At 43.0% G+C, this 15,826-nt stretch overlaps 1 protein-coding gene across 3 annotated transcripts in view; it reads right to left on the reverse strand.

Annotated features, from left to right (window-relative positions):
- Positions 1-2,100: 2,100 nt before the first annotated feature.
- The window catches only part of CERS6 (ceramide synthase 6), a 237,715-nt gene continuing 223,989 nt past the window's right edge, over positions 2,101-15,826 (reverse strand). For 2 of the 3 annotated variants that reach the window (XM_077272784.1, XM_077272786.1), the window contains 3 exons: positions 6,445-6,601; positions 3,896-3,919; positions 2,101-2,420 (listed from right to left, as the gene is read on the reverse strand). In XM_077272784.1, coding sequence (XP_077128899.1) covers positions 2,262-2,420; positions 3,896-3,919; positions 6,445-6,601 — 340 coding nt within the window. In that variant the 3' untranslated portion in view covers positions 2,101-2,261. The remainder of the gene's footprint in view (positions 2,421-3,895; positions 3,920-6,444; positions 6,602-15,826) is intronic. The other variant, XM_077272785.1, reaches the window with a different exon arrangement.

Genomic DNA, 15,826 nt, shown 5'->3' on the forward strand with positions numbered 1-15,826 from the left:
AATAATTGCAAACTGTGAACCGGGCCTTCTGACTATATGAATTGTAATGACTCTATGGTCCCTCCCCAATGACAAGTCTAATTGCCATTAAATCGCTAACATAACGGGAATTAGTGTAAGTAAATAATTCTAATTACACAACTTCTTTAACAGGGTTGTATTGTGTACAAAGCCCATTTTTAAATATTTTTTCAGGAAATTCTGGGCTCCTCATTTGGGACCTATATATATTAGAGCATCTTCAAAGAGGGTTTCTCTGGGGGACCCATTATGGTTTTGCATGACCTAACCCTTTTATTTCAGTGGTCACCATATAACGCCTCTCTTCACCTATGTTGGTGCTTTAGGGGAATTGAATAGTGAGGAGCCAACGTGCTGGGATAAGGTGCTATCCGAGCATACTCAGGTGGTGAGTTACTTTGGCGTGCTCCAATAATATGTGCAAGTCCCCGCGGATACATGTCTCGCGGCTGTTAGACAATCCCTGCATGTGTTACATCTGTCGAACAGCTGCGAGACATGCAGCCGCGGGGACTCAAACATATTTTTTGAGCATGCGTAAGACAGTCGGTTAGCGCACGAGCATGCTCGCTCAGATAACAATTTATCAGAGCACTTTCGCTCATCACTAGAACTGAACACTTGGTTAAACTGAATTTTATGGCTAATTCATGCTGCCCAAATCATAAGCTGCAAGAGTCAGGGACGGGCTCCATTATTGCCTCCGTGTATGCTTTACTCTCAAACTCTTATCTTTGGTCATAGGAAGAGACTTGTCAGTCAAGGGTAGAAGGGCAGGGAGATGCCGCTGGGGACAGCCTCTAGGACTAGTCATTTGACCACATCATGTCTTTTAAAAGTAGATTTACTCTGAAATTTGCAGCGTTTCATGGTAAAACATACATGGCTGCAATATTGGAACTGGTGTAACAGGCCAAATTAACCCCCATCCAGATTAAACCCGAGTATAGTTTGGACCAGGCCAGAGTATACCCCAGGAGATAAACTGTCCTACAACCTAACTATACGGGGGGGTGTAAAATAGCCTACGCCAAACTATACCCCTCCAGGCTACAGTACACCCCTCTATTTTATGAGCCCTTGTAAATGAGAGTTTAGATGCCATTTTTTACTAACTGAAAACGGACTTCCCCGTAGTAGGAAGGAATTTGTGCTGTTAATCAGATGATGAAGATTGATCTTACAATACAATGTGACTGGTAACGGCCAACAGTCGTTACATCTGAGATTACACTGTTGTCCAGTGAGATAAGTGCTTTTACCTTAGAATGTAATTGTAACTGGATCTTATCATTCACTGGTTTTCTCACCCTGTCTCTGATTGGTTGAAAAGTGTTCAGATCTCTTTCTATCATACTCGGACACACAGCTGCTTTTAATGTGTAACTACTGAGAAGTGCGGTAGATTCTTTACTTCATTATATCTTTGTGGAAGTCTAATATTTTTACTGATTGAAGTTTTTCTGGCTGAAATAATAAAAGTCTATGTGTTTAGACCTTTAAGATTTAAGTAAATTATCTTCTCACGTAACTTACCTGACAAACCTGATTCCTCAATAAGATGTTGAAAAATTTAGTAATTCTTGTGTATATCACTCAACGCCGCTAATATCTAGGGGGCTATAATCTGGCAAGAGGGGGTACAAATGGCCTAGGCCCATTTATACCCCAGAATATAATCAAGCCTAGGCCTCTTTAACCCCCAGTATAGTCTGGACTCGGGGTATACTATGGCATGTTACACCAGTCCCTGATTAGTGCTGCTCACGGTTAGTGCAGCATGAAGCATCTGTCAGATTCCCTTTAACACTAGAAGTCCCAGAAATTTAGAGCTCTCTGGGTTTCCAATGGTAGAAATGTTAACTGACCCCTCTCTTAAGTTAAGACTCAATTGATTGCAGCTGATCGTTGAGGATTTCAGGACTTGGATAATCTGGTCAACTTATTTTTGCACGATCATTCAAAAAAAAAATTGTAAAAAACACAACCCCTTCAACAATATGTAACATTCAGTCTGAAGAAAATACCGATCCATTGGCAGAAAATTTTTGACACCCAAATCATGCCCGGACACGATGGTCATTTTTACTCCTGATAATTAATGGTAGTGCACAGATCGGATGCTCTGATATTCCTAAATTGGTTTCTGATGCAGAGATACATGGAGAAACTTCATTCACAAGTTACTAGATGTGTCCAGTAGCAAACAGTTCATTTTTCAAATGTTCTTTTTTTTCTCTTTAATGTTCATCGGAAGATGCGGCACCAGTCAGGTAACCATTTAATCCATTTGAGCTGTTAACCCCATTGGTATTGGTGTGATGTGTTTTTTGTGTACGTGGTGCTGAATCTTCTTCATCTGAGCTGGATTCAATGTCGCTTCTGTCATCCTTTGAAACCTAAAAATATTTGAAATAAAATGGTGAGAATACAAAAACTGAAACATGAAACTTACTTCAGTAGTTTTCTAAATAGTTTTTAATCTTTGCTGGTCCGGTGTCCCTCCTGTGATTTGAGCACTGTGATTTCAGGAGGTCACATGACATTCTTTTGTCACGTGACTACTGCAGCCACCAATCAGTGTCTGCTGATTGGCTACTGCGTTCACTGATTGGAAGTTCTAGCAACAATGATATTTTAGGAACCTTCAACAGTCAATTCAATGTCTGACGAAGAGGTAAATATTCTGTTATAGGATTGCATTATTGCCTGTCTGTGACAACAATGATTAATAATTTGTGCACCCTGCTCTGAGGCTAGCGGGTCGTATGCGTCTGGGGAGGAGAGTTATATAGATATATACGACTTTATATATATAGACTTTAGTACATATAGGGGATAGGTTTATGGAAGGTTTGAATACTATTTTGAGCCAATCACACATTAACAAAAATATGCATCTTGGCATTGATATAAGAATTGCGATCCAACAAATTATCGGATCACATTCGGACCAATGTTAGTCTATGGGGTCATGCACATGTCCCATTTGTTCCTCAAACACAGTCTGTCCAAGGAAAAAAATAACAACATTCATGATTTGCGTCTGATATTCGGATCGCCAGTAGCGGCCTCTGCCAGCAAAGATCTGCAACAGGCACCACAGGCAGGTAGTTATCTTTTAGGTCCATAATAAAAAAAAAAATAGTCCTAATTAACCCCTTTAATAGCTTCACGAGCATTTTATTAGGAAAGCTAATGAATTGTGCAGAAAATGACTCTATATTATAATTATTGCTCAATAGACATATGACAAAGCCGCTCCTCTGCATAGTCCTGGGCTGAAGCCAGGTCTCCTAGGCATGAGCCAAGAAGAAAGTAAAACTGGGCTTAACCTCCCCAGTGCATTGAGCATACGCCAAATATCTATCACTCAGTCTTGTGCCACATGGAGCATGTGAAGTACACAGATGAAATGGGTAAAGTACACCTCCTTACATAACTTCAGCCTGGACGGCTCACGTGTTCAGAATAACTTAAGAGATAATTATAAAAAGGCATGAGAATAATGGAAGGCTCATTCCGCTCACAAATCTATGGCACAATCCCAGGATACACCATATTTATATCACAGTTACAAGTCCTAGACATGACACCCACATCTTTCTCAAGAACCCATAGCCCTGTCTCCTAAACTCTCTCCATTGACTTCCATGTGAATTTTGAAAAATAGCAGAGGATGCTTTTCACAGTGTGCTATAAATGTTCGTCATGAACCAATACGCTTTATATCGTTGTTGCAATTCATCATCTTTCCCTCAATCACAACTAAGAACGAGCAGAAGACATCTCCCGTAATTTCATTGAAAGGCGCCGGTAATGCCGTCCGGTCAGTTTAAGCTGGAGAGTAAATTAATTTGTTAATAAAACTTACATGTAAAGGATTCCATTTCCCAGTCTTTGATGCCAGAAAAAGGAAAAAGAACATAAATTGTCAAAACGTCAAGAGAACGTATATTTATGTATGGAAATATCAATTCTCAAGAGTAACACAAGAATCAGCCATACACGGCAATAGAGCGACATCGCAACGAGGAGTTTGGAAACTAAATGCTAAAAATAAACCTTCCTTTTATTATATATGTTAAAACAACTCGTAATTTGCGAATAAAAATACGGCAAAATTGTCCTTTTTTTTACCGTAGTTTCAGAAAACAAATACAGCCATAACCTGGAGATTTGTGACACCGGGACACCAGTATGTGGAGCTTTTTCCTAATATTCATTGTAAGCGTCTATCCATAATTGACAACAGTCCCAGTTTTCCCAAGACAATCCAAAGAGAAGAAAAGTTAAGTAGAGGGGTATATGCTAACCTATAAATAAAAGGGTCCATTTTGGGAGTATTCCTGAGTGGTCAAGGAGTCGGCACAAATATCCTGATTTTAGGCATTAAAGAGTTATCCCCAAATTTAGTAGTTATCATCTATTTTGCTAATGCCAAGAAAGACGCTCTGAAATGCTCATATGAACGGAGCGGTGGCTGAGCATATGCACCACTACTCCATCTATTAACTATGGTACTGCTGGAATAAGCTGAATCCTGCACTCAGATATCACTAGCAGACTAATAGAGAGTGAATGGACCAGTGGCAGGCGTACCCCACTATCACTTCACTCAGAAAGATTCTCTGTAGAGCCCTGTTCTCAGGATTAGTGAAGGTCACAGAGGTCAGACCCCCACAATAGCAAGTTATTACATATTCCAACTCTGATCAGGGTCTCATGTGCTACAGACTTTAAATTTGCGCAAACAATCTTGCATGGTCCAAAGTGATGAATATTTTGAAATTCTATTTTTATTGCCATTTTTTTACTAGATATATGGCGTTCAATTGAAGGAAAAAGAACATTACAAAGTCAAATACCACATGCTGTGAATTTTTCTACGAATTATCTCAATCTTCAGGCCAACATTTTCTTGTAATGTCCTAGTAAACCCCTTTGATCATACTTAATTGCAGTGTCGGTCAGATAGTTAAATAATTGCAGTAGCAGTCACACAGTGGTAACCAAGCATTGCATTAATTCTAGATATGGGCTCATAGATCCCTAATAATGTCTGTGGATATGTGTCGCCCCTGAGGGTCCAGTCGCCACAGAGGTACTGCACCTCAGCCAGAGGAGTGGCATCTAGCTCTCAGGTAAGGAGGGGGCACTACACGGGACTCGGACATTTGCATCCAATGACACACCACCTCAGGCTAAGGGGGAGGGACCCCAGCTGAGGCGGGAAGTAGTGTGGCAGTTGGAGGTAGAGTAGTCAGTCAGGAGTTGGGAGGAGAAGAAGATGGAGGTAAAGAGAGAAGCTCCCAGAAGGAAGGAAGGGGTCCTAGGGGACAGGGAAGTAAGGAATCCACCTGTAGCACCCCAAACCATGCCGACTGTAGTTGGGTGGAAGAACCAGGTCACAGTGGGGGACTGGCCTCAGACTAGTGGAGGAACTACAAGACTCAGCTAGCAAACCGGAGGCTGTAGTATCTGCATGTGCTACAGCCAAATCCACACACATTCACTGAAAAGGCAGCCACATAGGGTCGTGGGGACCAGGAGAGCGTTGTCTGATAGGACCCGAGGCTGCTGGCTTAGGAGACTGTGTGTGAGGCGCAGGGCAGGAGGGCGAAGACAGCGCAGAGAGACAGCCTGGGAAGGCACACAACAAAGGAAGTCTCAGAAAAGTGCACCCAAATTACCTGAGAGCTGGCTGGAACACGGACCCGGAGGACACAGCACTGTGAGTAAAAGTGTGAAGACTGCACCCTGCTGTGTCCTCAGATTTATTTACTGCGTCACCGGCCCAGTACTGAAACAGCTATCATCATCATATTTTCTACATATCTGCCCTGGGGCCCCGCTCTACCCGTGGAGATCTGCATCACCTTTGCAGCGTCACCATCGGCCCCAGTGGATCTGAACTGCAGCGTCAGCATCCCTTGCCGAACACCACGGGTGGCGTCACAAATCAATCTCCTATAAACCTTTCTCGTTGCATCATTTTTATTGCTTGCCCAGGGCCACGGAGTTGGTTCACGGCCCCATGACTTCCCAAAAAAACTGTCTGACCTGGTTCCGAGTACCCCACAGCCCTAGTGAGCATCACAGATACAGATCTGTCGACACGCAATCTTTCGCCAAATAGTTCATTGTCAGAAATTTCTGCAGCTATCCAATTAGCATTCATCGATCTAATCCATTCAATGGTGGAAAATAAATGAGGAAAGTACATTGTTTAGGAAAGAACTACTGACTATCCCCCCCTTAAAAACATCATAAGTCCAATTATATTAATTTATTCTGAACACAACCACATTTAACTTTTTTTCGTCTATAAGAATTCTCAAATCTAAGTGCAAGAAATGAAATAGCAGCAGGATACCATATCCGCAGGGCTGGAGGAACAGAAATGTGAAGCATAATTCTCACCTTGCCTCTGGAGATGGCTTTACAAGCAATCTTGACTATTAGGTAAGACCAGAATAGATGCAGAGATTGAAGCAGGAGCAGCAGGAGATTAAACACCCACCAGGAGGGGTAAGGACCTACAATTTCCCAGCTTTCAAACAGAGTTGTGTTTAGAATCCTGAAACACAGAATTAAAGCGTTACCTGCACATCAAATTATACCGGAGCCTATAAATAATCAAATAAAGAATCTGAGAGCAAAAGGCGATTACTAAAGTTCAGAACCAATTTATTTTACATCCATCCACCTATTGTAAGTAGAAGACATTATATCCGTGCACGCAGCATAAATAGTATAAGTGGTACAGATTCTTTGTTGCAAATGTTACCCTTCTCTGGGAGCCACAAAGGAGTTAAAAAGTGACTATAATTGTAAAATCTGCAGTAACATTTGCCTTCGCATCATTTCTCTAACACAATACTGTGTAGGGGCAGACAGAGATCTATCCAGGCCAAGAAACAAATGAGTTAAGAAAGGCCTGTCACCACTCCTGGCGTTCTGGAACATCTTGTCTTCTAACACTGCATTGTTTTGTTATTCTACTTTGAAGTGGAGGAGTGTTTACAGTTGGGGGTGTGACCTCACACAATCTGATATTGTCAGCACTGATTGTCAGCCTGGGAAAAGTTCCCACGCTCCAGTTCATGAGGACATCCAGCAGAAGGCGCATCACCGCAACTCAAGGTAACTACAGGTCACCCTGCTTTCCATTCATTCCCCGGGTTTTTACAGGCAGGGGCGGCTGCATTAACAGGCTTCTGCTTGTAAAATTAGTTAACCCTTTCAGATGGATTTACAACGTGGGACAGAATGACGGAAGGTATGGGATATTGTTGTTTGTATTGTTTTAACTTTGTTTCAGTTGACAAGGGTCTTCAGGTGGATTAAGAGTCTAATAAAATATTACAACACCCTGTGTCTTTATTTCATTAAAGTACTTTGTAATAATGTGTGTGTGTCTTTTATTAACCATTTCATACTATTGGATTAATAATGGATAGGTGTCATAATTGATGCCTCTCCATTATTAATCTGGCTTAATGTCACCTTACAATAGCAAGGTGACATTAACCCTTCATTAACCCATATCCCACCGCTACACGGGAGTGGGAAGAGAGTGGCCAAGTGCCAGAATAGTGCCTTTTCTGGCGTGGCTGGGGGCAGATGTTTGTAGCCAGGGGGGGCCAATAACCATGGACCCTCTCTAGGCTATTAATATCTGCCCTCAGTCACTGGCTTTACCACTCTGGCAGAGAAAAATTGCGCGGGAGCCCACACCAATTTTTTCTGTGATTTAACCCTTTAATTTAATAGCTAGAGCGCCCAAATTTTGCACATACACACTACTAACATTAGTAGTGTGGAATATGCAAAAAAAAGGGATATGAGATGGTTTACTGTATGTAAACCATGTCTCATATCCTGTCGGGTTTGTGAAGGAGAAATGAAAAGCCGGCAATTGAATTACCGGCTTTTCTGCTATATCGCGCTGAAGTAAATATAAATATATATATATATATATATATATATATATATATATATGTGTCTCAATGACATATATATATATACTGTATATATGTTTTACCGAACATTTGAGCCCATAAATCCATTAGATGTCGGTTTTGCAAGCCTGCGAGAAAATCTCGCAGTACGGATGCCATACGGATTACATACAGAGGATGCCATGCGCAAAATACGCTGCCACACCCTGCCTACGGATGACATACGGATCACTATTTTGGGAACATTTCTGCGTACAGTATTACGGCCTGTAACAGACCGTATTGTCTTACGCCTAGTGTGACGCCGGCCTAACTCTTATCATTTTTTTTAGGACCTCTCAGCTGCTGTAAAAGTCTAAAAAAGTCTAAAAAGTGTAAAAGAGCCTGTAAAAGTCAAACGTTGCAGCGTTCTTGATGAGAACCGAATTGGAAAAATGATTTTTAGCCACAAATATATGAATTTAAGTAAAAAAAAAAATTGACCCGTTTAAATCTCCATTTTAAGCTGGACCAGAGAATTCCGCTAATAACGCCCACCTTTAGGACCATTTTGCTGGCGTTTGGCTTTTTACTGGGGTGCAGCAGTTCTCCAATCTACAGAACCTTTGTGCTAAAGCTCTTTAATGGAATTGATGTTTTATCCTTGAGTCCCAGTGACATGTCCAGAAAAAGCCCAACATCCCTTTAAGAATTAAAGCAGGCATGATGATTTGAAATATGAGTCTCATCATGTTGAGGTCCATGACATTGCACAGTAATTACTTTCTCTTGTAGCTGCGGTGTAGTAGACCACTCCACATTTCTTTTGCCAGAGGGCTCCCTACGGCAGCTCATGATTAAAGCTTCGGCATCTTGCAATAACCATACGACCACTGTTTGATCTTTGATAAATTACTTAGACTCTGTACAAAATCAGGCTGAAACTTTATTAAGAGGGATATAAAAGCTATATTGATTGCAAGAATTAATAATGACTAACAAAGAAGCACTAAGAAAGTACACATGGTACACAGGGTATCCGAGCGATAACACGGAGAGCAGATAATAACAGTCGTCACCTCTCTAATCACAGCCCATTGTTTAACACACAAAAGGACGCTAATGACAAAGTCTTTTTTAGCTTCATCTGTACGAACAATTATTTTGGTGATTATTGACCTGTGTAAAGGGCCCTTGAAGGAACTGTGTCATCTGAAAATTAATTATCGTTTAAATCAGGTTTTTGCGTTGAAAGTAATTTTTTTTAAATGCTGGCAATGTTTTTTTTTCTCCCCCATATCACAATCTTTATTAAAAAATAAAAATTAGAAATCTTACAATTTTGTCTATGGTCACTGGGGTTATTTTAGACTCTAACTTCCTGTTGTTTCAGGAAATAGCACATGTACATTAGCAGCAATGAACAGACTGTGAGCCCATCTTTTGTATTGAAGCATTAAATGAGCGTGTGCAAAGGTCATTGTAAATGGAAAGCAGGGTGTGACATCTGTGTTGGTACCTATCATTCCTGTCTCTGCTTCTGTTGCCATATTCTTGCTGTGGATGATACAAGCTGATAACTCTAGTGATGGGTTCTGGTACTTGTATTTCTGTCTGTACTGGGAGATCAGGTGTTTAAAGGGTATTCTTATCTCCAAGATCCTATCTAAATATGTAGTAGGTGTAATAATAATAATAATAATAATAATATTGGAAAATACCTCCAATAAGAAAAGTAGCATAGTTATTCTGATTCTCTATGTTGCTTACCACACGTTCAAGGCATGGCAGTAGCTTAGGTATCCATGGTTATGACCACTACAGCTGTCACTATATGAGTAGTTGTAACCTTGGATACCTTCTCTACTGCAATTCCCTCCACATGGGGTAAAAGACATAGCTAATCATAAGAACTATACTACAGTTCCAATTGGAACTGCTGACATGTGCACCTAACAGCCGTGGGTAGAATCGCGATCCACCCGCAGCTGTTAACCCGTCGGAAACGCGTCACTAATCTCACCCATCGGTGACCCCGTAACATAAACGTGGGTCAATGGGTCCGCATGACAACCAAAGGTCTCCAGCTGACCTTTATGGTTGTCATAGCCAGATTGCTATGAGCGGCGCCTGGTGGTTGTCACTCATAGCAAGTGAGCATTTCTGATACACACAGGCGATCTGATCATCGCCTGTATGTAGCTGAGGCGATCAGACAACTGCAGCTTCTAGTCTCCCATGGAGACTATTGAAGCATGCAAAAAGGAAAAAATAGTTTTAAAAATATAAAAAAATATATATAAAAGTTCAAATCACCCACATTTGAAATAAAACAAAAAAAACACAAAATACACATATTTGGTATCTCCACATTCAGAATCGCCCGATCTACCAATATAAAAAAATAATTAACCTGATCGCTAAACGGCGTAACGAGAAAATAGTCAAAATGACAGAATTATGTTTTTATTGGTCACCGCAACATTGCATTAAAATGCAATAACGGGCGATCCAATGATCATATCTGCACCAAAATGGTATCATTAAAAATGTCAAAAATTAGCCCTCACCCAACCCGAGATCAAGAAAAATGGAAAATGACGCAATTTTATTTATTTAGGTTATTTTTAACAAACTTTGAATTTTTTTTCACTATTTAAATAAAAAAGAACCTAGACATGTTTGGTATCTACAAACTCGAAATGACCTGGAGAATCATAAGGGCATGTCAGTCTTAGCATTTGGTGAACCTGGTAAAAAAAAAATTAAAAAAAGTGTGGAATTGCACTGTTTTTGCAGTTTCACCGCACTTGGAATTATTTTCCCGTTTTCCAGTACACGATATGTTAAAACCAATGGTGTCGTTCCAAATTACAACTTGTCCAGCAAAAACCAAGCCACACATGGCCACATTCACCAAAAATAAAAAAAGTTATGACTCTGGGAAGAAGGGGAGCAAGAAGTGAAAATGCAAAAACGGAAAATGGCCTGTGGGTTAGGAGGTTGAAGGGGCTTACGACATAATGAAAAAATAATATAATAACTACAACTGATGCCTGGTAAACTAGGACATATCAGCACAGTAATTAATACATCTTATTTTTTAAGTACATTAAACACTATGTATTAAGGAAAAATATTCTCCCAGGAGTTCAGTGTCTCAAAATCTTTAGGAGATGGCTGTCCAGGAATGAGCATTCAACTTTCTCCAGGGCTGTACAGGCTCCGCTATGCGCAATCCTGGGCAGCTGCTTGCCTGGAGCTCTCTGCGGAGCATACAGCTTCCTGCCTTGCAAGATACAATATGCTCAATCCACATGCACTATTTCAACAAAACAAAGGAAATCTGGCAATTGCACTGATTTCAGATTGGCTTTAAATCTGCAGAACAGAAACTGTGTCAAGTTAAAATCTATGGGAAGAGAATAAGTATTGAGCAGCTAGGCAGCCACCGTGTTTTGCATAGTAATGGAGGTTGATGCAGTGAGAGGTGCTTGAGCGCACGTACGGATCAGTGTTACAGTCCTGGCTGCACTGCAGATTTCTGCAGGAACCGTATGAAAAAATGTAAATTAAACAATAGTGATGAGCAAATGTACTCAGATGAGGGGTTATCTGATCATGCTCGTGTGCTAGCTGAGTGTCTTAGGCGTGCTCGAAAAACCAACGCGTTGCAAAACTTGGCTCTGGGTAACTGGAGTACATTTGTGCAAAAAAAAATAAAAAAGGATGACTTTAGAAAAAAAGAAAAGAAGGCAAACACATATTAAACAGACTTCAATAAAACGTGCAAATGAAGAGTTCATTTTAGTTCAGGCCGGCAGGGAGAACAGCTTCGGTGACGTCACCACTAGTCAGTGAAGCTCCGCTCCCAGTGTATCATTCATTCACCAGTAGCTTACAGCCAGGAGTGGGTGCATTAGCACTGCTCCCGGTTGTAAACTGTAAATGTCCCTAGATATGGATTACTGCATGGGACTGACTGTATGGACAGGTACGGTATATTGTTGGTTTATTATTTTGTCTTCTTTCCAGGAGATCGAGGGCTTCGCTTGGAATGGCAGACTAATAAAGATGGAAAAAATGTGTATATTGTTTTATTTCATTAAAAGACTTTTTTCTTACTGTATGATTAACCATTTAACCACTCTAGTATCAGTAATGAATAGGTATCTGATTGACAACTCTCCAATACTAAGCCGGCTTAATGTCACCTTACAATAGGAAGGTGACATTAACCCCTCATTATCCCTCTTGCCACCGCTACAGGGCAAGTGGGAAGAACCGGGAAAAGCTCCAGAATTGGTGCATCTAATAGATGCGCCTTTTCTGGGCAGCTCCGGGCTGCTTTTTTTAGGCTGGGGGGCCCATATCCATGGCCCCTTACAAGCCTGAGAATAGCAACTCGCACCTGTGAGTTTTGACGGGTTCGTTTATGAATATAGTGGGGACCCCACGTCGGTTCTTTCTTTCATTCATTCTCCCCTGCTCACCGGCCGAGCAGGGGAGAATGGATGACAGCTGACTTCAGCAACACACGCAGGGGAACAGAGCTTACTGTAGCGCTGCTTCCCCCATGGCCGTCCATGTGGTCCTGATACGGCACACGGTTGCCACACGTGTGCCACCCGGATGTATCACATGGACACACGGACACGGATATCTCCGGTACCGTGTTTACCGGTACCAGAAATATCAGGATGTGTGAAACCGGCCTAAACCATTGTTCACCAACTCCAGTCCTCAAGGTCCACCAACAGATATTGTTTTCAAGATCTCCTTAGTATTGTACAGGTGAATTAATAAATATATTACCACAGAATCCTATCCTATGTAGAAATTATCCAATTCTTAAAGATAATGACACTCTGAAAAATGACCTTAAGAAAATATAAATGTAGCGCCCCCACTGCCGCAGGGCCGAGGAGTACCCGGTACCGGGCCTCTGAGTCTCTGTTCTGGGGTTGTCACGGTGGCTAGGCCCGGTCCATGACCCTGCTGGTGGGGAGGCGATGTACAGTGAATGATATGATGGATGTGGATGGTGCGGTGCAGTTGTGAAGTGCCGGTCGCAGTAAATAACGAGGACACCAGGTTGCAGTCTCTTTACCTCTTTACTGAAGATCTCTGGGTACTCAGTCCGGATCCCGGATAACCAGGCTGCGCAAGTCCGGCCGGTCCAATGGCACCTCCAGAGTTCTCTTTGCAGGTGGAAATCTGTGCCTTCCTGCTAGCGCTATGTGTTGCGGTCCTTCCCTGCTGTGCTTACGGAAAGTCCCCACAACTGTTGTGTCTGTTTCTTAAGTTCCCTCACAACACGATTAGATGATGTTCTGCTAATCCTCCGTCCCTCCCTGATGTTACGGTTAGGACGGCACCCGTTTGACGGGTAGGCTCGGAGCTCTTCCGGGACTCTAGAGTTGCCCCTCTCCACAAGTTGCCCCCCAAGACTGCATAGGTGATTTAGGTGAGACAGCCCGCCTATGACTGACTGTCCTGCCGTAGGTTCAAAGTATTGCCTGAAGCTGTATATAGAAATACTTCCTTCGGCGTTCCGGCCACCGGTTGTTTGCGCCTCAGTAGGATGTTGCCTCGGTCTTACAGCACGACTCCTAATGGTATTCTCCTTGTTGCTTTGATCTCGTTTCTCACTCAGCACAATCTATCTCGCTTCTAATCCTTCCTTGGGCACCGCCGCTATCCTGAGCAGGCACGGTCCCGTTACGTTCTTTCCTGTAGCCAGGCCTCTGTCAGGATCCCACCCCTGACAGGGACCCTACCGAATCTTCCCCCACAACACCCTCTGCCACAAGGTGTTGCCTGGTTCCAACCCAGTCAGCTTTCTCTCTAACTTCCTGCCTGACCCCCAGTTTTACCAGTATGTGAGGAGTGGCCTAATGAATAGAACCCTTAGCTCCCCCTGGAGGCCCGGCTGTGAAATGTATTGGTGTCTGTGATACCTGGTCAGATGAACTCCTTCAGTGCCATCAGACGTACCATGGCTCCCCTTAGTGGCGGAGCCACAGTACTGCAACGACCAGGACTCTGGGGCGCTGCACTCCCCCCCGGTTAAATCTAGTACTCCGGGACTGGGAAGAAAACAACAATACAGGTCACTTGAACGTTACAAACATAGTTCAACATTATAAATTACAGGCTATAAATAACTCCTGTTACCCAACCGGGTATTCTACTCAGTGCAAAACTTGAACAATAAGATAACATTGCCTTTAAGGACGTACACTTCCTATCCACTAAAGACTTACTTATAAAACATTATAATTTTAATTAACTCTTTTTCTTTCATTCTCCTTCGTTATATCTGCAGGACCGCCTGTCCTAACAGCACCAGACCTACTGCCTCTCCTTTCTTTACAGGACCGCCCCTTTCTGCCTGGGCCTACTGCCTTTTCAACTACTATACACAGTATAGAACATAACATTACTTTCAGTTTGAAATCACTGAGCCATCCCTGTATGGCTCTTAGGAGGACTCGCCACTAACCCCTACGGGTTCACTTCCTGTCCTCATTCTTTAACACATCATACATTATCAAACATTTCTCACAATTAACTAGCTAGTCACATTTAACTTCTTCACATTAGCATCATTACTTTCTCTTTTAAGACATCATTATCACTTTACTGTTTTAAGGCAGTATTACTCGTAAGTACACAGGTGAACATCCCCTTTAAGAGGGGACCAAGTCTTTATGAGGTAGCGCATCTTCTCAAGCTACCAGTCCATACTCAGCAAAGGCTCCGGTGCGGTATCTTCGCAAAGAGTCCTTCTTTAAGTAAAACCAGTAAGGAGCACCTTTAAGAAGGTGCAAACTATTTACAAGCAGTTTGTATCATGCACTGTTCATGATGGCGGCAGTTCTTGATAACGTAGAAATAAAATAGGAAATAACCAAAAAGCAATAGGGATCCCGGGTCAACAAAAGGATCCCTTTAAGAGTTAACCCTGGACGGGTTTAGCAGCAAAACAGTAGAACAATAACTATTTACATGGTAAAGCGTTCAGATATTTACTTGAACCAATCAGGGGGCAGCACCGGCGGAGGCAACCCCTTTGGATATTGCCTGCCGCCTGGTACTGCGTAAGGTGGAGCACTGTCCCATCTGGGGGTTTGTGTACCTACTGTCTTCAGTGCTGGAGCAGTAGACACGAGGGTCACCTGAGGAGGCACCTGCGTGGCCACGACTGCGGTGGAGGTCACGACGCGGCAAGTCGTGGTCTTCACGATCATGCCCGTTGGGGTGACCATGGTGGTCTCAGTGGTGATCGTGGGCCGACCGCAAGGGGGCACTTTAGCTACAGGAGATATCTTCTCCGGCACCTTAGTCGGGGGTTCCATCAGCTTTTTCTTGTGGACATTCAAAGCAAACCATCCCTTCTCCCCAAAGTGCCGGGTGTAGGTGACTTCATCCCCTGGGTGGAGGTCCCGGTCCGGGTGACCCTCCCGCAAGTGAGATTCAACATCCCTCCGATTAACAAACACTTCCGCATACAGGCCCGGTTCTTTGATGAAGCCCCAACCTCCGCGGAGCCTGAAGGTGATGATGGTGCCCTGCCTGCGCGGGGCCTGGTGAGCGGTGGGGTCCTTGCGGGCCCGATCCTTGACTGCCAGATCTTTCTGGTGGTAGGCCTCTAACCCGGCCTGGTATTCTTTCTGGTTCTCCTCCCATTGCTGCTCTAGCTGGATCTGGTATTCCTCCCAGCTTAGGGCCTGTACCATCTCTCCCTCCTGGGTCTTCACCCCGGGGAACCCCATAAGGTTGGATCCTGGGTTCACCCAGCGGCACACTGTGCACTCTGCACGGACTTCACACAGCAGAGCAGTGGGTCGAAGCGGGGC

The sequence above is a fragment of the Ranitomeya variabilis genome, chromosome 7, assembly GCF_051348905.1.
Source record: "Ranitomeya variabilis isolate aRanVar5 chromosome 7, aRanVar5.hap1, whole genome shotgun sequence".
In the NCBI taxonomy this organism is placed as follows: Eukaryota; Metazoa; Chordata; class Amphibia; order Anura; family Dendrobatidae; genus Ranitomeya; species Ranitomeya variabilis.